At 40.7% G+C, this 25,320-nt stretch overlaps 1 protein-coding gene across 2 annotated transcripts in view; it reads right to left on the bottom strand.

The window, feature by feature from the left end:
- Positions 1–2,804: 2,804 nt before the first annotated feature.
- OTC (ornithine carbamoyltransferase) overlaps positions 2,805–25,320 on the bottom strand; it is a 36,891-nt gene continuing 14,375 nt past the window's right edge. Inside the window, exons 2-7 of one of the 2 annotated variants that reach the window (XM_087681799.1) lie at positions 7,866–7,953; positions 7,415–7,527; positions 5,610–5,944; positions 5,399–5,530; positions 3,678–3,953; positions 2,805–3,349 (exon numbers count right to left, since the gene is read on the bottom strand). In XM_087681799.1, the coding sequence (XP_087537925.1) occupies positions 3,167–3,349; positions 3,678–3,953; positions 5,399–5,530; positions 5,610–5,944; positions 7,415–7,527; positions 7,866–7,953 (1,127 nt within the window). In that variant the 3' untranslated portion in view covers positions 2,805–3,166. The remainder of the gene's footprint in view (positions 3,350–3,677; positions 3,954–5,398; positions 5,531–5,609; positions 5,945–7,414; positions 7,528–7,865; positions 7,954–25,320) is intronic. The other variant, XM_087681800.1, reaches the window with a different exon arrangement.

The raw sequence follows: 25,320 nt of genomic DNA, 5'->3' as shown, positions 1-25,320 counted from the left end.
GAAACAATTCTCCCATGGCTTTAACTTTAAAAAATCCATCATTCTCTTCATATTCTTCATAGAATTCTTTGATAGACCACAAAAACAAAAGATAATACACCACTTTGAATGGAAAGATATCATATATGATTCATCTTTAAAGATTCCATAGCTTTCTCTCACAATTCACTCATAAATACATTGTCTTGCATAGAATTGGCTATCTTTGACTCTCTCTCTCTCTCTCTCTCTCTCTCTCTCTCTCTCTCAATAGTACATCATCTTCTCACTACAATACTCAATAATCACTCACAATAACCCTTCTTTGGTCATGAATATCCCTCCCAAGAGGCATGTCTCTCATATGAAATGTCACCACAGCCACTACATTGACTCTTCATAGCTCATCATTGTCACTTCACTCCAGTCTTCTCTTGAGTCTTCAACATCTGTTTCTTTCACTTCTTTGAGCTATTTTGAACTTGCATTCACCTCTTTCCAAGGCTAGAAAACTTTCCCATACTACACTCTCATCCAACAAAACACGTACAGAGGCATATATAACAGAATAGAACAGGAACAAAGGCTCTACAAAAGCTTAATTGAGGGTTACAGAAGGTCATCAGAAAGCATCCAGCTAAACTAAAACCAATCAAACCATCAAAAACCATTAAATGAGCTTTCAAACAATCTCAAACTTCATCAATCATTACTCTATCCTTCCATAGATATGCAAAATTTGAAATAAGTTTGAAAATTCTCATGGAAGGATATTGCCATACACAAGATGATGAGGGAAAGCCATGCCAAGAGAATCAAGCTATCAATGCTTTGAGAGATTGAAATTGCACAATTTTAGTAGCAAATCAATGAAGAGACCCCTTGAAGAATTGTACACATGACCATTCACCTTGAAGATTATATCTTTGCATGAAAATCTAGCATCATTTTTTATAACTAGGATTGAACCCTTGAACTTGTTTATATTCTATTGTAAATTATGCTTGCAAATACAATTAAGTCAATGATTACACAAGTCTTGTGATAATTGAATTCCATTTTAAGGTTTAGTATTCATGGTTATCTTAAGTCCATGGGAATAATTATATCCATGAAAATAAGCACATTATTCTTGTTGACATTATGTAGGATATGTTTATTGCTATGATGCATAGTGAAGACAATCATGCTAGGATGACTAGCATAGACTTGCAAAGAGACAACCTAGATAAGACAATGCCTTATGAAAAGCATTTAGAAAAGGCCATCTTTAAATATAACGCATTTAATAGCATTTGGATGGATCTCAAGAAAGTATAGATTATAATGGTTCGCATGTATAAACTTTAGAACAATATAGTGGCATTTTAAAGTTTGTCTTGAAGTTGAACAAGACACAAATTTCAAACAGAAAAAAGATGGAAAGACTCAACATTTCTATCATGAATGGGGTATTGGAGCATAACAACGAAAGAGGAGAAGAAGGAGAGCATAAAATTCAGAATAGCATAGACTTGCAAAGAAACAACCTAGATAAGACAATGCCTTATGAAAAGCATTTAGAAAAGGCCATCTTTAAATATAACACATTTAATAGCATTTGGATGGATCTCAAGAAAGTATCGATTATAATGGTTTGCATGTATAAGCTTACTTTAGAACAATATAGTGGCATTTTAAAGTTCGTCTTGAAGTTGAACAAGCATCTTCGGTGTGACAAGTACAACCTTACTATACCTTGATTTTAATAAGCAATCACTACAACAGAACACAACCTTAGTAGACTTCCAAGATTACTCTTGCTAGTTGGCACATGGAGCATCACAAATTTTAAGAATTAACTTTGTAAATAACCCTAGCAATGCATATTATCTTGGGCCAAGTATCATCTATCACTATAGTGTATGCTCAATTTTTTTCTTCACAAAAAATTTGATAGCTTCATTCTTCAATGTACCAAGACCATTCTCCCAAATATCATCTACCACTATAATGTATCCTCAATTTCTTTCTTAGTAGAATTTAATGGCTTCATGCCTCACTCTACCAAAACCATTCTCCTCTATCTTAGCAACTAACACATCCTAAAAATATCTAGGCCAAAATATTCACCTAACTTGGAGCCCACACATTTAGAAAAGAATAATTGCACAATATTCATCACTTGTAACCTAGTTTACATATGGAATTCGCTGTACAATTTTCCGTTAGTCCAAACTTTTCCATAAGTTTCATCTTGGAACTAATTATCATCCATCGATTTGCAATCCCTTCTTGTGAATTTGCAAGAACATGTTACTTCTCTTATCTTCTAATTACATTCAATAAAAATTTTCATGTTGCTACTTAGTTCTCTATTTTATTTTACATACTTTTTGCTTGCCCTCTTCCTCTTCCTATTCCTCTTAGTCCCCTCACAAATTGCCATCAGGTGCAGTGAATGAGAATTAATACTTCATAAAAAAGGATTAGTACTGATTCCTTAGAACTAGAAAGTGAAGCTTTTGATGCCTTGTGGAAAAGTAACACACTCAAAAGAAAAATACACCCTGCTGCAATTTCGTGAGAATTTTGTACAAAAGGTGCATAATTTTTAGTCACTTGAAGCTATGACACAAATTCTTACATGTTAAACATAGGTTTTACGTGAAACGAGCATTCCAGTCCCTTTTTTTTTTTTTAACCTTCAAACAATGCATCCTTTAATGTCAACTTATTGGCCCCTTGTCACTCTTTTGTGAACATTCCATCCATAACCATGTTTACTTGATAAAGAGCTCAAAATGCTTCAAAAATTTTATTCAAGTATAACACAATGCATAACATCCTACAATAAAAGACGAATCATAAAATTCACCTAAATAAAAAATCCAATAGGAAACCTTAAATGTCGCTAAATAGGCCCTTCACCCTACTCTCATCTAACTTTGGAACCCCGAACATGGCAATGCCATGAGTCTTATAAGGACTCTCTGAATCCAGCAAAGATAAGCAGTGAGGTAACAATACCATCTCTTTCCTGAGCTTCAGGTCTCTCTAGTAATCTAGGCTAGAAGTAAAGATTTAGATATGAAAACATCATCTATCCTAGCCAATCTCTTTGTCGCCCTAAATTGTATGAGGAGATTTGAAAAGCGTTTTTGCAACACCTAAGTGATCTACAAAATTTCCCCAAGCGGGGTAACTGTTACAGACCCATCACATGAAGTATTATTGCATTTTGAGCATGCATACGGTTTTCAGCTTGTGGAAACACAATAGAGTTTGGTGCCTCTATAACTTCATCTGTGACCTCGACACCCCGCTCTGCAGGAAGGCAATGCATGAAGTATGCTTGAGGGCCTGCAATTGACATTAATCCCTGATCCACCTGCAAGATAAATGATGCTTCACTCTTAGTAAGTTCCATACATGGATTGTACCCCTTTCTGGTTCAGCAACCTTTCAACACTTTTCCATGTGGGACTCTTTCCATTGATTTGCCCTATAGTGTTCAACATCATGAGCTTCTGCTTGGATCGGCCAGTAGTGCTCTGTCCCCCAACTGCACCTAACTAGGTACACGGTTCCTCCTTCACAGTAGCTCATGATGTCATCCTCATCCTGGGAGTTTGTCCAAAACTTCTTGTGCAAGACATAAACTGGTGTTATCAAAACATCCTGAGAGAATATGGACATACTAAGACAGATGGACCAACCTGAAAGCCTCTGAACTTCTTCATTCTTTCTGCTGCCTCTTCCTTTTGTCCCATGCTTGCCCACACATCAGAGTAAACAATTTGTGCGCCTGCAACTGCTGCTCTAGGGTCATGCATAATTTCGATTTCACTCACACCAGTGCTTCTTGCTCTTTCTACTGTTTGCTTATCTGGCTCAAAACCCTGTGGGCAGGCACACACAAAATGAAGTGGCACTACAGACGCCAACCGCAGCCATGAATGCACAATATTGTTGCCATCACCGACATAAACAACCTGGAATAATGTTGCAATAACAGACTAATCATTAGCCTCAGGTGTCTTTTTCAAAGGACTGACGGACATTTAAGAAACCCAAATGTCTGAACAAAAATCTCCTGCTCTGATACAGGCACATTCATTAAGAAAAAATGCATCCTACTCATAATTGCATTGAGATCTATAACAGTCACCAACAGATGCCGGCTTAGGAAACCAACTCTTCACAACAATTCATGTGTATAGATCTTGGGCAAAGTGAACCAGTACAAACAAGAGCCAATAGCAGACAAAAATGTCAGAACTCAGTGACATCTAACAGGCCAATGAATAGTACATGAATTGGACATAAGGCCGTACACATTTCAGCAGCTCTTTCATGCAGGTTTGTATACAGTTTATTTTTACTAACAGTTGTGGTTTAAAACCAGCTGAACACCACCTGGAATCGAAACACGGTCCGTTCTCTTTGAAAGTGCAAAACCATCTCAAGAATGCTGCAATACAGATAGTATTACCAGAATCTTCCTTAGGGAAAGAGGTCGGTATACAAGACATAACTTTCATGCACAAACTTTATTGATGATGGTTAGCCACAAGGTTGTACATGAAAAATATTCTCAGCTTGCAATTATGGCCTGCCTTTCTAGCTAACAAAGATGACAAGTTGAAGACGTCACCCAGGTTTGAGAAAAGGAAAGGCCTCAGAAAATTTCCAAAACCTTTACTAAGCTGTTTCTATCAAGTCCAAAATGACCTACTGTTCAGAATTTTGTACCATTATTTCACACATATCAGATGGCATTCTATGGTCCTGCAATCCTGGATAAAGCTGAAACTGGATAAATCAATAATGAGCTTCTAAGTGCAAGCTAATATAGATTCCTCCAATACCATATAGCTAACTTGTTGGGTATGATTTCTCCAAGTCTGCAGGACCTCATACCTATGTCCCCAAAACATGCAAACCAAGAACTGAAGGACTGCTAGTAAGTTTAGCTTACTGCAGTGCTCACATTGCGACCTCTTGTATCCTTATGATTAATTAACCTTTTCAAAGCTTTAGTTACACTGAAACAGCCTGAGATCCTGGACACACAAAATAATTGAACGCAATTAAGCAGTCATGTGCCCATAACCAGGAGCAATACCTCACATCACCCATAAACATTTTAGTCTCCAGGGTACAATGCAGAGTTTCTTTTTGAACTGGCTTCCAGGTTGATGGTTTTGTAAGACATAACTGGCACGTCTCTCTCTTTGAATGTGGTTTTCAAGATTAATCTCTTTCTAATAAGTGCCCAATCCGCAAAGGTAATGACAAAGGAAAAGGAGACCAAGAGGGACATATCCTGTTAACCTGTAGTTATGCCGCATGCCATAACTTGAGCACCAGCATGTGACAGGGATTTTAAATTGTAAGCCAAAAGGAGCTAGAATTGATGTATACTTGATGAACTTACTTTGATTCCCTCAAGCTTGCCAACATGTTCAATAATTGTGAGAGCATCTGCCATTATTTGACAAGGATGATTATAATCAGTAAGCCCATTGATAACTGGTACAGCAGAATACTTTGCCAAGTCAAGGATGTCCTGTGAAAGAAACAAGAACTTCAAAATCTAAATCCATGACCTAATGACGACTCAAAATTATTGGAAACTTCAAAAATACCTGGTGTGCAAAAACACGAGCCATAATCAAATCATTATAGCCTGAAAGTACCCTTGCAATATCACGGGTCTCTTCTCTTTTGCCCATCTGAATGTCATCTGGACCCAGATAGATTGCATGGCCACCCAATAGAAAGAACCCAGTCTCAAAAGACACTCTTGTGCGCATGGAAGGTTTTGTGAAAATCATCGTCATTGATTTCCCCTTAAATGGCTGAAATGATCTATCACCAGATTTTAGTAGAGATTTCACATCTTTAGCTCTTTTGAGTATGTGCATGATTGTTGTTCTGTCAAAGTCATCAATGTGTAGAAAATGCAATGGCTCTTCTTTTCCTGCAACCAGCCAAGAATCAACCCCACAGCCACCCTTTCAATGCAGATATTTCCCAAGGACTTGATCTAGTCCAAGGAAAATTCCATTGTGAACAAGCCACCAAAAATCACAATAGTATCAACCATCAAGGAGCTTATTAAAATCTGACAATTATTACTGCAGTGGACAAGACCACATGCACATACCTTAAATGGCATTAGAATCCTATTGGTTAAAGTCTGAAAAATATACAATGTTATCACAAACATGTAAGTTGAAACTTCAACCAGGTAAAGTTCATAGTTTAAACGACCACTACTGGTCAACACTTAACAATATATAAGCACCCATAATTAGTAGCAACAAGAACATAAGTAAGCAGGTGCCATCAATCGAATACTGTGGTTCCAAAACTTCACCACACCAAAGCACTATAGAATCTCCCTTCAAGGCCCTGAAAAATGCCACTAGTACAACGACTTCTCCTAATTATCTAACTCTCATGTCCCTGGGAAAAAAAAGAGTCATTATTTGACCCCCAACTCTGGCAATGGTCTTTCAAAATTCCTAAAGTTTAAAAGCAAGCAATCACTTTTTCAACGTATGAAAGACCCACATGGATACATTGATATGAACAAGCCTTACTGGACTACTTCAATGTGATCAACCTCACTATCACAATGGCTATGTTCATGAAGATAGGTCAAGACTCAACCCAAATCCTTGTTTCAAGATCGCAACTTCCAAGCAATATGCTTGTCTTCTGATCCTGAAATGATCATGCTATGATCTATACTCCAGCGGTAGAGTCGTATATGTAGTATTTTGAATCCGCAATTAGACCAAGATGGGACCTATCGCCCACGAAGATAAGGCAATCTAGATGAAATCAGCCTTGGGAAGCCCAAAGGGCAGTAGACCACATTTAGCAAACACTTAATTCAGCTTAATAGTAAATTCAGCAAGAAAAGTCCACACACAACTGGAGCTAAAATGCTCCTGCACCACAAGTGAAACCTGTTGGCCCCGCTTGGCGCCCCTTTCATATTTCTTTAGATTACTGATGTATGCTCAAAATTGGCTACAAATGGTTGTATTTTGGCAATTTCTTGCGACACAACTAATCCAAGGGTACACAATGACCTTGTAACCTTCAATGTTAGCCTCCAACCTAGCTATAGAGTGTTCTAAAATGCAAAGGAATGCTTCAATCTGCCAAACCCTTAAAAATTACAGCCACCATTCGAACACAATTTAGTGGAGCATTTGCCTAGACAACTATCTTGCATACTTTCCATGCAATCCCACGGTGTTCCTCTCATAAACAAAGGAATTTCTCGTGATGAAACTGTGAGAACATCGTTTTCTTCGCAACAAAGTTGCCCAAAAAGTGCATTAGACTTGAGATCTCAAAGGGAAAGAGAGGCTCTCAGCCCAGAATGCGGTAACAATCTGTTTTTTTAATATTTAGTTCAAAAACAACAACATACCTTGTTGTATATGAGTTACAAGGCCAGCCAATGGAATCCCCATGCCAAGAGGGGAAGATTGGCTGCTGTTCACACTCCATCCATGATGCCAGCTCATATTCCATGGCTGAGACCTGCAATTTTTGCAGGGCAAAGTAATAAAGGATGGCTATCTTCAAACTTAGACTGCTCCAAAATGAGAGAAAAAGACAACCCAAATAGTCAAGATCGACTTTCTAAATGAGTAACCAACGGCTCCTTAATCCAATCTTGTTTTTCATTAAGGGCCACTTAATGACTTGGCCATTAATCATAAGTGAGCAACTCACTAGACCAAAGTTAAGCTCAAGGCTTGCATTATAACTTAAGTGAGCTGCTAATTGGGTGAAACTTTCAAATGATCATTAAACCTAAGGTCCAAACTTTGTCACTCAATTCTAAGGTGCAAACTTTCAATCTAACGATGTTTTACATTTGCACCTTGTTACTTTTGCCTTGCTCTTGTACCACATAGCCCATACACTTATCCATTGCATGCCCAGTATCAAATCCTTCACTACCTGTGAAATGATTACCATGCCAAAAGCCAGGGTTACTAGAATTGAAGGTCTTTTTTAATTTAAAAGATTTATAAAGTTTAGCTAAATCATTAAGTTCGTTTCTCATTCTAGTGACATAACCCTCTCTTGAAACACCACAAGCGACCCTGATTGCACATAGTTAAGCTCCAACACAAAATACGAAATGAGCAATTTATCTTTTCCAACAACCAGGTATATTGCCATTACTGTATATTTTCCAATAACCAAGAATACTGTCATTACTACATGTATTGCCAATGTACACTTGTTCATACATGTTTCCAAGTAACCAAGCACGTGTTAGAGATGGACAATTGGTCATTCATTGGACAAGCAAGAGCAGCAGGCGCAACAGATGTAGATGACACGTGGCAAGTCGGATAGAAGCAGCTGACACGTGGCAGCCTAGTCAGACACCCTTGCTGTCAATCGGCTGCATTTAATGCAGTTGACTTGGTCTTTTTTATGATTTCCTACTAGCCTATTTATTGGCCCTAATTTTGCGAGAGTGCGCAACGGAAGAAGAAACACGAACACACAAAGGGAGAGAGAGAAAGCAGAAAGTGAAGGAAGAAAATCTGCACTGACTGAGATGAATGCTGAATACAAAGCTGTGGACTGAACAGTCCCTGCACGCAGCCCAGAGCGTTAGTGAGGGCACCAGATCAGGCTGGAAACAGTGGCAGCACCAATGCTAGAGTGGGAACAGAGGGAGAGTGTGCTGAAATATGCAAGACAGTGTTAGGGACTGATGGGGGGGCTGCTATATATAGCCCCCCAGCCTCAAAACTGGCGGACCTGGCCTAAAACTGGTCGACTGCCCCATAATGTCCAACCTGTCCATAAAATGGGCCAACTGCCTACACCCAGAAGCTGACTGACTGGCCAAGACAGGCTAACACCCCCTCTCAGATCCTAGGAGAGTCTGAAGACCTAACATCTGCATGTGATGAAGCAAAGAAGCCCGAGGCAAAGGCTTCGTGAAGAGATCAGCCGCATTGTCCGCCATGGGACAATAGGCCACTGCCAGCTCCGAAGCCACAATCCGCTCTTGAACATAGTGGTACCGAACCTCAATGTGCTCCGTGCAAGCATGAAACACCAAGTTCTTTGCCAGAGCAAGAGCACTCTAGTTGTCCACGCGCAGCTCCGTAGGTCCTATCTGTGGGAAGCCAATCTCCGCCATCATACAACGGAGCCAAACTGCCTCCATAGCAGTCGAACATAAGGCCCGATACTCAGCCTCTGTAGAAGAAAGTGCCACAGTAGGCTGCTTCTTGTTACTCCAAGAGACAGCACCGGATCCAAGGGTGAAAGCATAACCTGTAATGGATCGTCTCGAATCCACATCACCTGCCCAATCAGAATCACTCTATCCAGAAAGCGTGGTCCCATCTCCATACATGACCCCGTAGGATCGAGTCCCTTGTAAATACCGAAGGACACGCAAAGCTGCCCTCCAATGATCCTGTATAGGAGTCTTCATGAAAGAAGACAACAAAGCCACCACAAAAGAGATATCCGGCCAAGTGTGAATAAGCCAAATAAGTGAGCCAACAAGGCACCTGTAACGGGTGGGATCAATAAGGGCAACTCCGTCTGCCAAAATCTTGGACTCTGGGTCCATGGGGCATGAAATAGGCTGACACTCGGCCATACCAAACTCCGAAAGCAGCTCGGAGATGTACCTATGCTGCAAGACAAAGATGCCCTGTGCCATCTAATAGATCTCCAATCCAAGAAAGAAGTGAAGGATTCTGAGATCCGTCATATCAAACTCCTGTCGGAGAATAGACCGGTGTGCTCCACCTACTGAGTGTCGCTCTCTGTAATAATAAGATCATCCACATACAAGATCAGCAAAACACAAAGGTCACCCGCAACCCGAAAGTAGAGGTTGGGGTCATGATCGGAGCGTTGAAAACCACGCTATAGAAAGAAGTGGTCAATCCTCTAGTACCAAGCACGAGGAGCCTGCTTCACGCCTTAAAGGGCCTTCCGCAACCTATAGACATGAGTCTCCTTCCCCTGCATAAGAAAACTTGGAGGCTATGAAACATAGATCTCCTCCTCAAGGACGCCATTCAGGAAGGTTGACTTGACGTCCATCTGGTAAACAAGCCAACGGTGGTGAGCTACAAGAGCCAAAATAACTCGAATGGTGGACATCTGAGCAGTAGGAGCAAAGGTATGAAAGTAATCCAAACCTACCCGCTGTGCAAAACCCTTGGCAACAAGCCTAGCTTTATGCTTGTCCAAGGAACCATCTGCAAGATACTTGGTCTTAAAGACCCATTTCACACCTATCACCTTCCGTTTCGTGGGACATGGTACAAGCTCCCAAGTCTAATTTTGCTCAATGGAATCGAGCTCTGCCTACATAGCCTGTCTCCAAACATCCTGTGCAAGAGCCTCCTCAACTGTAGAAGGCTCGAAATCCTGAAGAATCTGTGACATAAGAGCATAGTTAACACAGAGTGAACTATCCCACTAGGCCTGTAATCGAGCTGATCTCCGTGGACCTGTAGAAGAAGCAGGAAAGTGAGTAACACTTGAATCCTGCATAAGCCGGCGATACCACAAAGGAATCCTACGAAACTTCTCCTACTGCGAGGAAGACCAAGTAGCCTCTAGAACCTGCAAAGCACCTGTCTGTGAAAGGGACACCCCCTCACCAAGGAAAGGTGGATCCTCCTCATCTAAAGAAGGCTCCCCATCGGACAGCTGTGGATCCCTAGAAGACTCCTGAGGGGAGGCGAAAGGGGTGGAAGTACTCGATGAAGGAGTATCATCAACCACAGGGGGAGGGAAGCAGAAGTAGAGGATATAGAGAAAGGAGGGGGAGGAACCAAAGAAGGAGGGGTGCTAAGAGGCATCCTGGAAGAAAGAGAAGGGAGAGAAGGTGGGGGAGGGTCCGTCGATGACGAAGAAGCACTTGTAAGAGAACCATCAATCGAATCCTCAAGAGGCTGAAGCCTCATCGAAGATTACATCCCTGCTCACCTCAATCTTCTATGTCGTCGGGTCGTAGAGCTGATATCCCTTTGTGGTCGTGCTATAGCCTACAAAGATAGGCCGTCCCGACTTAAGAGTCAAGCTTCGCCTTCCTCTTCTTCTTGTCCACATGGACAAAAGCATCACATCCAAAGATGCGAAAGTGAGACACGGAAGGCTTCCTCTTAAAGAAAGCCTCAAAAGGAGTCATGTCCTGCAATGCCAAAGTCGAAGAGCAGATGCATATATGCACTGCCCTAGCCACCGCCTCACCCCCAAAGAGAATGAGAAAGACGCCTATGCTCTAGCATGGATGTTATAAACGACTGAAAAGATGAAGAGAACGGGAGAGAATTCAGTCCGACATTCAAAGGGCACGAGATCTTTTTTCCTCCCAGCCTTGCCTAGTTATTGCTAGCAACTCTCATCGTAATCCAATTGCCAGCCGTCACTTGTTGGTGAGTCCTACTATTCCTAGACTCTCTTGCCCGCGGACGGTCATCCCTCGTGCCTGTTTTCCGTAATTTACATTATTAATATAACATTTCCTTCCCCTTAAAATTCGGTTTCGTCCTCGAAAACGATACTTGGAAGGTCTAACTGTAAATTGGGAAACCTTTTCCTTAGGGTACTTACTCGCTCCCATGTTGAGCTTTCTTCTGAACAATCTTTCCACTTGACCAAGCATTCTTGATAAATTGTATTCCTTGTTCGTCTGTTACGAACATTTAATATTCTTTTTGGTTCATGTGGGATAGATTGGTCATCTAATAGCTCCTTAATGTTATCATTTAAGATTAAATTATCCAAATCACCCAGTTTTTTCCTCAACTTACTCACATGAAAAACTGGATGTATTTTACTACCAGTAGGTAGTTGGAGCTTGTAAGCCTTTTCTCCCACCTTTTTAAGTATTGTGAAAGGACCACAATACCTGGGTGAAAGCTTTGGACATTGTCCCGTTTTCATGGTTTTAGTTTGTTCAGGCACTTTAAGATAAACCAATTCTCCTCCTTCAAAGGAGACATCTCTTCGGTGAGGATCTGCATAAGCTCTAGCTCAATTTTGAGCTTTCTTAATATTTTCCTGAGCAAATTTTAACATACTATTCATATCCTCCAAAAAGTCCTTGGCTGCCTGAACCTTTTCCTTATGCAGTCCTACTGCATGAGGAGCTGTGGGCTGAAACCCATACATTAACATAAATGGACTATATTCAGTGGGAGAGTGCTTGGCACTATTATATGCAAACTCTGCTATCGGTAGATACTCTTCCCAATTAGTTTGCCTTTTACTTACATATGCCCTAAGCATATCTTCAAGGATTTGGTTAACCCTTTCAATTTGCCCATCAGTTTGTGGGTGGTCCGCCGTACTCAAGCTAAATTTAATATCCAACTTCCTAAATACCGCACGCCAAAATTGACTATCAAATTTTCTATCCCGATCAAAAACTATATTTGCCGGAAGGCCATACAATCGGTATATGTTCTCTACGAACAATCTAGCCAATTCTGCTGTTTTAACATCAGTTGAAGTTGGAATGAACCTAGCCATTTTGGTTAACCTATCCACAATCACGCACATAGAGTCGTGCCCCCTCTGTGTTCTGGGTAATGCAACAATAAAATCCATGGAGATACTCTCCCATTTTCCTGAAGGAATCTCTAGTGGATGGAGAAGTCCTTCCATTTTCAATCTTTCAGCTTTATTAACCTGGCATTTATTACATTTGACCACATAGTCAAGGACGTCCTTATTCATTCCAGGCCAATAGAATTGCCTTTTAATAAGACTATACGTCTTATTAACTCCTGGATGTCCCGCGCTAGGGGTATCATGACACTCAAAGAGTATCTGGCTCCTTATTTCTTTATCTTTCGGGACACATACCCTACCCTTGTAGAGTAAATAACCATTATCAATGGTAAAATTCTTCCACTTGAATCTGGTTTGAGCAATCCTTGATGCTCCATTTCCTTGTTAAACATCCTCAGATATTCCTTCCTCAATAGAAGCACTTTCATTTGGATCCCCATTTTTTATTGCTTCCCATATGTTGGAATATGCCGGATCAACCTGGCATTTCCCTTTTAAAGATTCAAGCAAGTCAGAAGTGAACTGAGTAAAACTCAATTCATTTATGATGGGCATTCTGCTAAGTGCATCAGCTACTATATTATACTTTCCTTTTCTATATCTTATCTCATAGTTGAACTCTTGGAGGAGTTCGGCCCATCTGGCTTTACACCCTTGCAGATCCGGTTGATCATTAAGCCACTTAATGCTTTCATGATCCGACAATATCAAAAGTTTGGCACCGTACAGATAGTGCCTCCATTTCTTCATTGCATGTACTATTGCATACAGCTCCCTCTCATAAACACAATAATTCTGTTTTGCACGGTCTAATTTCTTGCTTTCAAAAGCAACTGGTCGACCTTCTTGTAATAAGATCGCGCCTATCGCCTTATCATTGGCATCAGCTTCAACCACAAATGGTTTATTGGAATCCACAATTAATAGTACTGGAGCTGTAGCAATAGCTACCTTAAGTAAATGAAAACTTTCATTTTGGTATATTCCCCAATTAAAGCTTTTTCCTTTCCCTTTAAGTTGGTCTGTCATTGGAACAGCTATTTTGGTATAATCTCGAATGAATCTACGATAAAATCCAGATAAACCTAGGAAGATCTGCAGCTCTTCCAGGTTCCTTGGAGATGGCCATTCAATAATTGCCCTTACTTTTTCTGGATCCATCTTGATTCCCTCTTTCAAGATAATATGCCCCAAATATTTGACCTCTTGTGCAAAGAATTCACATTTAGTTTTCTTCGCATAAAGGGAATGTATTCTTAATAGTTGGAATACCAATTGTAAGTGTTCCAAATGTTCTTCTCTTGATTTACTAAAGATCAAGATATCATCCAAGAAGACTACTACAAATGTCCTAGATAGGGCCGTAAGACACTATTCATCAGCTTCATAAAGGTAGCTGGTGCATTATGAGACCAAAAGGCATCACCAAAAAATCATAATGCCCGTATCTAGTACGAAATGCTGTCTTACGAACATCTTGTGCCTTAATTCTTACTTGGTGATAGCCTGATCTTAAATCTATCTTTGTGAAGAATTTTGCCCCTTGTAATTGATCAAAAAGATCTTCCATTTTGGGCATAGGAAATTTATTCTTCACCGTTATTTTATTAAGTGCTCTATAATCAACACAAAGTTGCATAGAACCATCTTTTTTCTTTACTAATAAAATTGGCGAAGCCCAAGGTGAATTACTGGGTTGTATAAACCCTTTATCAAGGTAATCCTTAATTTGTCTTTCAACTTCTTGGTGTTGCGTTTCACTTAACTTATAAGGTGGTTTAGAAATAGGGTGTGTATCCTTATTTGTGTCAATTGAGTGATTTATATCACCCCTATATGGTGGAAGGCCACTTGGTAAATCAGAAGGAAACACATCTTTAAATTCATCTAACAAACTACTTAATTCATTATTTACATTCAACTCACAAACATAAGGAAATTGTTGCTTAATATTACAGAAAGTAAAAGTGTTTTGTACAGGAAGAGACCATAACATATATACCTCACAAGCTTCCTTCTTTATCAGCTTCTGAACCTCAGTGGAACACAACAAAGGATTATCAGATACTTCATGTTCACCTTGAATTACAAAAGTCTTACCATCCCTTTCAAATTCCAGTGTATTATGATGATAACTACGTTTTAAGGATGGTTCCAATCCCCATAGCCACTCCCTCCCTAAAGCAATATTGGCTCTTTCCATATTCATAATTTGGAAATCAAGTTTATCTTTATATCCTTGGATCTCAATTTCCAAATTGGATACCATTGTATCCCATATTTTATTATCTTGACCTTGCATCATACGAATAACATATTGATGCCCACTCTTTTGTTGGGGAAGTTTCAATTTTTTGACAAGTGCATAATTTATGAAATTGTGGGTAGCAGAGTCATCAATCATGACTCTAACCCTCTTTCCAGCTATCAATCCATGCACTCTAACTAAATCATGTGGCCCAAAGGTAGGCTGCCACATAGAAGTTGGCATACAACACTTGTGTTGTACATCCATGTGCAAGACCTCTAAAGATTTATACCTTTCATGCCCCTTTAATTCTAAGGTCTGCACTACATGGATTTGTTTTTCCTTTTCCTTGCCCTTGTCCTTATCCTTTCCTTTGTCTTCCCCCTTTTTCCTTTGAGGGCAATTCCAAGCAGCATGGTTAGGGGATAGGCAATTGAAACACAGCTTTTCTTTTTTGGCCTTATCAAAGTCATCTGGACTTAACTTTGGCCTTACATATTGTTTCTTTTCAAAAGGTTGTTTTTTGCCCTTTAAAAATCGCATTTTTCTTTTAAATTTGCCCACAAATTTTGAGGTTTCCAATTCCTTAGACTTGGGCTCCGTATCAGTGAGACTAGTGAGTGTACCTGGACGCGTACTATCTTTATTGATTAATGCAAATTTAATTGCCTCCTCCAACGTCTTAGGAGAACTCCTTTTTACTTTCTTTTTACAGGCCTTATCTAGTCCCCTAATGAATCCTCTTGTCTTTTGAAATTCATCTATTCCTTCCAATTTGAGGATTATCTCACGATATTCCTCCAAATATGTCAGCAGGGGTCTTCCCTTTTGTCTGACATAATCCCAATCTTCCCAATTTCTTTCCATTTGATTTTCAGGATTCTTTCAAAAAGACGGATTCAAATCGAGCCCAAGTTTCAGGTATTTTATTTGCCTCCTTTAAAGTTAGCCACCATTTATACGCTTTTGGCCCCAAAGTTAAACTGGCCTCCAGTGCTTGGAGATGTGGTGGAGTATTTTTAAGTTTATGTAAATCTTCCCATTTTTGGAGAAAATTAAAGATAGTGTCTTTATTTCTATCTTTTTCCTCCCCGTGAAACTGAGGGGGTTTCATATCTTTTAGAACTAGATTATCCCTCAACTTGTGGTAGGGTTCCTTAGGATCTCACATAGTCACATCTAAATCTTTCGATGAAGATGGGATATCCGAGGTTTCTATCTTATTTTTATCCCTTTCTAGTAATAAAGTTAATTGAGATTTTATTTCAGTGAGTGTTTGAGTTAAAAATTCCATTTAAACCCCCTATGCCTGCACACGAGCAGTTAGATCATTAAATTGTTCTCGTGTGGCAAAGAATTCTTCCCACTGTTCTTCTTGCCTCTCCGTTTCATGGGGATCTACCATAGGGTGGTCCCCAGAACTAGAACCTTCCATTACTCCTTTCCCTTTTTCTGCCATTAATACACTGGAATTGGAAAGCAAAGATAAGAAATTTGCATACAAAGTAAAGTACTTCCCTAGTTATAATAACAGGGCAACTGTTGCTGGTTTTATTAATAAGCCCGAAGAGTGAGAAATAATTTTTATCTTCCCGAACTAAGCCAGTCACGCTGGAAATGAAGTTCTTTGGCAGAAAACGGGACTATCACGAGAACCACCAGTATGTCTTCTATGTAAAGGACGGGTCTAACTGACTTCAGTCAGCTGGTAATGGATTTGACTCCTGGCTTCAATCGGCTGGTGACGGATCCGCTGTATAACTGCTCTCCGAAGACAACCGTGTGACGTGTGGCACGTGAAGTATCATCTCACGCTTTACATTATGTCTTCCTGCAGTCGTCTCACGCTTTTCGTCTCCCTGCAACGTGTCACACTTTTCGTGACGTCACACAACCTACGTCTCCCTGCGGCGTCTTTAAACAAGTGACGGATGACGTGTTCATCAAATCGCCTGGCCATCGTCTTCATCACCTGACCCTCGGAATCGCCTGGAAAAGACTTCGTGAATAGCTAACAAGATCAGGACCAGACGGCTCCAGCAGGATGCGATGGCGGCTCTGATACCAATGTTATAAACGACTGAAAAGATAAAGAGAACGGGAGAGAATTCAGTCCGATATTCAAAGGGCATGTGTGACATTAATGTGACATTAAAAGTGATATTTAATGTCACATTAAGGTCATAAGTGTGGAATGTGACATTAAAAGGGATATTTAATGTTACATTAAGGTAAATTTAGGGGAACATGCACGAGAATGACCGTCCGGGCTCTTGGGCGCCCGAACGGGGTTAAGGGGAGCCTAGAGAGTAAGGGAGTCCAGGAATAGTAGGACTCCAGGAAGTTGACGGCTGGCAAAGAGATAAGCTTGAGGGCCAGCACTTATCTAGGCGTGGTTGGGAGGTTAGTCTGTCTCGTGCTTCCATCTTTTCAAGAAATCTGTTCCCGTAATCTAACATTGGTATCAGAGCCTATGTTTCTGATCATTAAGAAATCCGTCAGGTCGTCGGTTTGTAACGCTGTGTGAGCATCAGTCGACGGAAGTCAGAAGTGCCCTGTCCCGTCGCGTGCCATCACTTCTGCCCTGTCCCGTCGCGTGAGAATCGACGGGCCGTGAAGAAAATGGAGAAGCGACTCGTCACTTTAGAAGTGCAGCGCCACGTCACGTAAGTGACATCTAATATTGGTCTAACGTTACGGGGACCCGCGGCAGAAAACGTTACGGGCAGAAACGGGCAGAAAAATAAAAAAAAACGTAAGGACCAGGGTCGCAAAGACCAACCAGACCAAGCGCGAAGACCAACCAGACCAAGCGTGGAGCCGTCAGCATTCTCGAAGACCAACCAGATCAGATGTGAAGCTGCCAGCATCCGCGAGAACTAGATCAGAAGGGAGCCGCCAGTATCAGATTGCTGTTGACGGATAGGACTGCTCCTGAGACGGATAGGACTGCGACTGCTGTGAGACAGGCAGAAAAACTTCATACACAACTGAAGCCACAGCCTACCATTAAAAATCAGGGAAGTATTTTATCTTGTATGCAAATTTCTTATTTTTGCTTTCCAATTCCAGTGTATTAATGGCAGAAAAAGGGAAAGAAAGGGTAATGGAAAGTTCTAGTTCTGGGGATCAACCTATGGTAGACCCCCATGAACCAGACATACAAGAAGAACAATGGGAAGAATTTTTTGCCACGAGAGAGCAATTTGATGATCTTTCTGCTCGTGTGCAAACTCAGGGGGTTCAAATGGAGTTTTTAACTCAAACACTTACTGAAATAAAATCTCAGCTAACTTTATTATTGGAAAAAGATAAAAATAAGATAGAAATCTCAGATGTCCCATCTTCATCCAAAGATTTAGATGTGACCATTCGAGATTCTAAAGAACCCCAAACCTATCATAAATTGAGGGATAATCTGGTTTTAAAGGATATGAAACCACCTCAATTTTACGGGGAGGAAAAAGATAGGAATAAAGATACAATCTTTAATTTCCTCCAAAAATGGGAAGATTTACATAAATTAAAAAATACCCCACCACATCTCCAAGCACTGGAGGCCAGTTTAACTTTGGGGCCCAAAGCATATAAGTGGTGGCGAACTTTAAAGGAGGCGAATAAAATACCTGAAACTTGGGCTTAATTTGAATCTGTCTTTTTAAAAGAGTTTCTTCCTGAAAATGAAATGGAAAGAAACTGGGAAGATTGGGATTATGTCAAACAAAAGGGACGGCCCCTACTGACATATCTGGAGGAATATCGTGAGATAATCCTCAAACTGGAAGGAATTGATGAATTCCAAAAAACAAGAGGATTCATTAGGGGACTGGATAAAGCCTGTAAAAAGGAAGTAAAACGGAGTTTACCTAAGACGCTTGAAGAGGTAATTAAATTTGCATTAATTTATGAAGATAGTACGCGTCCAGGTACACTCACCAGTCTCACTGATACGGAGCCCAAGTCTAAGGAATTAGAAACCTCAAAATTTGTGGGCAAATTTAAAAGAAAAATGCCATTTTTCAAGCCTAAAAAACAACCTTTTGAAAAGAAACCATATATGAGGCCAAAGCTAAGTCCTGATGACTTTGATAAGGCCAAAAAAGAAAAATTGTGTTTTAATTGCCTATCCCCTAACCATGCTGCTTGGAATTGCCCTCAAAAGAAAAAGGGGGAAGACAAAGGAAAGGACAAGGGCAAGGGAAAAGAAAAACAAATCCATGTAGTGCAGACCTTAGAATTAAAGGGCCATGAAAAGTATAAATCTTTAGAGGTCTTGCACAGGGATATACAACATAAGTGTTGTATGTCAACTTCTTTGTGGCAGCCTACTTTTGGGCCACATGATTTACTTAGAGTACATGGATTGATAGCTGGAAAACGGATTAGAGTCATGATTGATGACTCTGCCACACATAATTTTATAAATTATGCACTTGTCAAAAAATTGAAACTTCCCCAACAAAACAGTGAGCATCAATACGTTGTGCGTATGATGCAAGGCCAAGACAATAAAATATGGGATACAATGGTATCCAATTTGGAAATCGAGATTCAAGGATATAAAGATAAGCTTGATTTCCAAATAATGAATATGGAAAGAGCTGATATTGCTCTAGGGAGGGAGTGGCTATGGGGATTGGAACCATCCTTAAAACGTAGCTATCACCATAATACACTGGAATTTGAAAGGGATGGTAAGACTTTTGTCATTCAAGGTGAACATGAAGTATCTGATAATCCTTTGCTGTGTTCTACTGAAGTTCAGAAGCTGATAAAGAAGGAAGTTTGTGAGGTATATATGTTATGGTCTCTTCCTGTACAGAATACTTTTACCTTCTGTAATATAAAGCAACAATTTTCTTATGTTTGCGAATTGAATGTTAATAATGAATTGAATAGTTTGTTAGATGATTTTAAAGATGTGTTTCCTTCTGATTTACCAAGTGGCCTTCCACTAGATAGGGGTGAAATAAATCACTCAATTGATATAAATAAGGATACACACCCAATTTCAAAACCACCGTATAGGTTAAGTGAAACACAGCATCAAGAAGTTGAGAGACAAATTAAGGATTACCTGGATAAAGGATTTATTCAACCTAGTAATTCACCTTGGGCTTCACCAATTTTATTGGTAAAGAAAAAAGATGGTTCTATGCGACTTTGTGTTGACTATAGAGCACTTAATAAAATAACGGTGAAGAATAAATTTCTTATGCCCAGAACGGAAGATCTTTTTGATCAATTGCAAGGGGCAAAATTCTTCACAAAGATAGATTTAAGATCAGGTTATCACCAAATAAGAATTAAGGCACAAGATATTTCCAAAACGGCATTTCGTACTAGATACGGGCATTATGATTTTTTGGTGATGCCTTTTGGCCTCACTAATGCACCAGCTACCTTTATGAAGCTGATGAATAGTGTTTTACGGCCCTATCTAGGACATTTTGTAGTAGTCTTTTTGGATGATATCTTGATCTTTAGTAAATCAAGAGAAGAACATTTGGAACACTTACAATTAGTATTCCAACTGTTAAGAACACATTCCCTTTATGCGAAGAAAACTAAATGTGAATTCTTTGCACAAGAGGTCAAATATTTAGGGCATATAATCTCGAAAGAGGGAATCAACATGGATCCAGAAAAAGTAAGGGCAATTATTGAATGGCCACCTCCACGGAACCTGGAAGAGCTGCAGATCTTCCTAGGTTTATCTGGATTTTATCGTAGATTCATTCGAGATTATGCCAAAATAGTTGTTCCAATGACAGACCAACTTAAAGGGAAAGGGAAAAGTTTTAATTAGGGAACAGACCAAAATGAAAGTTTTCATTTACTTAAGGTAGCTATTGCTACAGCTCCACTATTATTAATAGTGGATCCCAATAAACCATTTGTGGTTGAAGCTGATGCCAGTGATAAGGCAATAGGCGCGGTCTTATTACAAGAAGGTCGACCAGTTGCTTTTGAAAGCAAGAAATTAGATCGTGCAAAACAGAATTATTCTGTTTATGAGAGGGAGCTGTATGCAATAGTACATGCAATGAAGAAATGGAGGCACTATTTGTATGGTGCCAAACTTTTGATTTTATCGGATCATGAAAGCATTAAGTGGCTTAATGATCAACCAGATTTACATGGGCGTAAAGCCAGATGGGCCGAACTCCTCCAAGAGTTCGACTATGAAATAAGATATAGAAAAGGAAAGTATAATATAGTAGCTGATGCACTCAGCAGAATGCCCATCATTAATGAATTGAGTTTTACTCAGTTCACTTCCAACTTGCTTGAATCTTTAAAAGGGAAATGTCAGGTTGATCCGGCATATTCCAACATATGGGAAGCAATAAAAAATGGGGATCCAAAAGAAAGTGCTTCTATTGAGGAAGGAATATCTGAGGATGTTCAACTAGGAAATGGAGCATCAGGGATTGCTCAAACTGGATTCAAGTGAAAAAATTTTACCATTGATAATGGTTATTTACTCTACAAGGGTAGGGTATGTGTCCCGAAAGATATAGAAATAAGGCGCCAGATACTCTTTGAGTGTCATGATACCCCTAGTGCGGGACATCCAGGAGTTAATAAGACTTATAGTCTTATTAAAAGGCAGTTCTATTGGCCTGGAATGAATAAGGACGTCCTTGACTATGTGGTCAAATGTAATAAATGCCAGGTTAATAAAGCTGAAAAATTAAAAATGGGAGGACTTCTCCATCCCTTAGAAATTCCTTCGGGAAAATGTGAGAGTATCTCCATGGATTTTATTGTTGCTTTACCTAGAACACAGAGGGGGCACGACTCTGTGTGGGTAATTGTGGATAGGTTAACCAAAATGGCTAGGTTTATTCCAACTTCAATTGATGTTAAAACACCAGAATTGGCTAGATTGTTCATAGAGAACATATACCGATTGTATGGCCTTCCGGCAAATATAATTTCTGATCGGGATAGAAAATTTGATAGCCATTTTTGGCGTGCGGTATTTAGGAAATTGGATACTAAACTTAGCATGAGTACGGCGGATCATCCGCAAACAGATGGGCAAACTGAAAGGGTTAACCAAATTCTTGAAGATATGCTTAGGGCATATGTAAGCAAAAGGCAAACTAATTGGGAAGAGTATTTACCGAACACTCTTCCACTGGATATAGTCCATTTATGTTGATGTATGGGTTTCAGCCCAGAGCTCCTGCATAAGGAAAAGGTTCAGGCAGCTAAAGACTTTTTGGAGGATATGAATAGTATGTTAAAATTTGCTCAAGAAAATATTAAAAAGGCTCAAAGTCGAGCTAGAGCATATGCAGATCCTCACCGAAGAGACATCTCCTTTGAAAAATGAGAATTGGTCTATCTTAAGGTGCCTGAACAAACTAAAACTATGAAAAAGGGACATTGTCCAAAGCTTTCACCAAGGTATTATGGTCCTTTCATAATACTTAAAAGAGTGGGAGAATTGGCTTACAAGCTCCAACTACCTGCTAGTAGTAAAATACATCCAATTTTTCATGTAAGCAAATTAAGGAAGAAGCTGGGTGATTTGGATAATCTAATCTTAAATGATGATATTGAGGAGTTATTCTATGACCAATCTAATCCACATGAACCAGAAAAAATATTAAATGTTCGTAATAGACGAACGAGGAATACTATTTATCAAGAATGTTTGGTTAAGTGGAAAGATTGTTCAGAAGAAAGCTCAACATGGGAGCGAGTAAGTACTTTAAAGAAAAGGTTTCCCGATTTACAGTTAGACCTTCCAAATATCGTTTTCGAGGACGAAACCGATTCTTAAGGGGAAGGAAATGTGACATTAATGTGACATTAAAAGTGATATTTAATGTCACATTAAGGTCATAAGTGTGGAATGTGACATTAAAAGGGATATTTAATGTTACATTAAGGTAAATTTAGGGGAACATGCACGAGAATGACCGTCTGGGCTCTTGGGCGCCCGAACGGGGTTAAGGGGAGCCTAGAGAGTAAGGGAGTCCAGGAATAGTAGGACTCCAGGAAGTTGACGGCTGGCAAAGAGATAAGCTTGAGGGCCAGCACTTATCTAGGCGTGGCTGGGAGGTTAGTCTGTCTCGGGCTTCCATCTTTTCAAGAAATCTGTTCCCGTAATCTAACAACATGAGATCTTTTTTCCTCCCAGCCTTGCCTAGTTATTGCTAGCAACTTTCATCGTAATCTGATTGCCAGCCATCACTTGTTGGTGAGTCCTACTATTCCTGGACTCTCTTTAATTCTAGGCTCCCCTAAACCCCGTTCGGGCGCCCAAGGCCCCCGGACGGTCATCCCTCGTGCCTGTTTCCCATAATTTACCTTATTAATATAACAATGGATCAGGCCGTCTCCACCATGGTCCAATTCACACGCTCCACCACACCATTCTCTGATGGTGTGTTCGGATGGGAATACTCCACCCGAATGCCGTGATCCTTGCAAAACTGAGAGAAAATGTGAGAAGTGAACTCGCCACCGTAATCAGCTCGAATGCCACGAACTTTGAAAGGAGTCTGTGTCTCCAGAAACACCATCCACTCGCAGAAATGGGAGTACGCCTCGCTCTTGTACTCCAAGAAATAAGGCCACACATAACGACTAAAGTCGTCCAAAATCAGCATCACATACTTGACCTTCCCAAGGGAGGTTGTGCCCATTAGTCCGCAAAGGTTGGTGTGAACCAACTCGAGCGGTGAAGCCGCCCTCCTGGAAGCAACCTGTGGGTGAGGCTGCCTAAGCTGCTTGCCCCTCAAGCAGCTAGGGCATAAAGTGTGAAGAGGAGGGAAATCTCGAAGTCCCTCCGCCATCTTCCTCCTGGAAGCCCCCCAAATCGCATCAAGGTTCAGATGCTCGTAATGAGCATGCCAAAGCAGCCCAAGCTCATGGGAAGCCCTCTGAGCCAAGGCTATGAGCTTGTAGAGCCCACCCTCCTATGTACCTGTCCAAAGAGCATCACTTGTAGAAGCATCCTCCACTGTGACTACATCTTGGGTAAAAATGACTCGGGTACCTAGCTGAGTAAGATCATGCACAGACAATAGGTTAAAGCCCAAATCAAGTATATTAAAGAACTTTAGCGGAAAAAGACCGCCTGTCTGAAAACATAGGTAAAGCCCCCACGCCTCGAACAGGAACGGTAGAGTTGTCACCAATGGTGACAATGCCCCCTCTCAAACGAATGTCCTGAAGCCAATCCTTCCTGAAGGTCATATGAGAAGATGCTCTATTGTCCAGGAGCCAAGGCTTCTCCTGAGTGGTAGAAGCTAGCGCTGTATCCTCCTCAACAAAGACATGCACAGAGCAGACTGTCGTGGCTAGGGCTGCCATCGAGTCCTTCTCCTTGGGCTTCAGATGGCGGTACTTCTGCCGACACTTCTCCTCGGAATGAGTGCCCTTCTCACAGTGTGGGCACTTGGGCTTCTTCTCCTTCACATCCTTCTTGTCATCCTCTTTCTTGTCCTTGGCCTTCTCCTTCTTTTGCTTCTTCTTCTTGCCTCCATCGGTACTTGTAGTAAAAGCCTTGGTGGAGCCACTAGCACCCACCTCTCTCAGACGCTCGTTATGCTCCAAGACAAGCGGGGAAAGTTCCTCCCATAGGAGTTTCTCGTGGGTCCTCGAGGTGATGAGACTAGTATAGAAAACATCAAAACGGGGTGATGACAACTGAGTCAAGAGAATCATTGCCATATCCTCGGAAGAAATCACCCAACCAAGAGAGGCTAGCTCGCCTCACATATCCTCCATCTTCATGATGTGCTCCTTCATGGAAGAAGAATCATCAAGACTGAGTATCCGCAATTTCTTCTCTAGAGAGATCTTGTGGGTGAACGTCTTATGCTGGTACAAAGACGCAAGCTTCTTCCACACTTCCGCCACGGTCTTCAACCTGTGAACATGAACAAGAACAGAATCGTGAAAACTCACAAAGAGAAAGGAACGGACTCGAGAGTTGAGCTGATCCCACAAGGCTACACGGTCCATAGAGGTCCCATCAAAAGAATCCATAGGGGGACGATCGATGGGTGAAGAAACAAGCTCCCATAGGTCGAATGTGTCGAGGATGCACTCCACTTTGCACGACCAAAGGGAGAAGTTGGAACCACCCAACTTGTCTTCCTTCGGAAAGGAAGGGAGCATGGGCACCTGAATCGAGGGAAGCAACGAAGGCATATGACCAAAGGGAGAAGTTGGAACCATCCAACTTGTCTTCCTTCGGAAAGGAAGGGAGCATGGGCAGCTAAATCGAGGGAAGCAACGAAGGCATACAAACATCTGAAGCAGTCTTCGCCGAAGGAACCTTCACGGTAGATGGAACCCTCAGAGATGCATGGACTAAAGGACGGGTACGAGGAGACTCCTCCCATTGTCGATCACGAAACTCCTGATAATCCCGTCTCCGCTCAAAGGAATGATGAGAAAGAAGCTCATCCTCTGAGTCATCAAAGCCTGAAAACTGATAAGACATCTTCCAAATTTGCAAACACCAAACACACCAA

This window comes from Lygodium microphyllum, chromosome 7 (assembly GCF_053477565.2).
Source record: "Lygodium microphyllum isolate KBCC chromosome 7, Lygodium_microphyllum_v1.1.10, whole genome shotgun sequence".
Taxonomy (NCBI): domain Eukaryota; kingdom Viridiplantae; phylum Streptophyta; class Polypodiopsida; order Schizaeales; family Lygodiaceae; genus Lygodium; species Lygodium microphyllum.
Note: the sequence above shows the minus strand (reverse complement) of the source record. Positions and strands in the feature narration are given on the sequence as shown.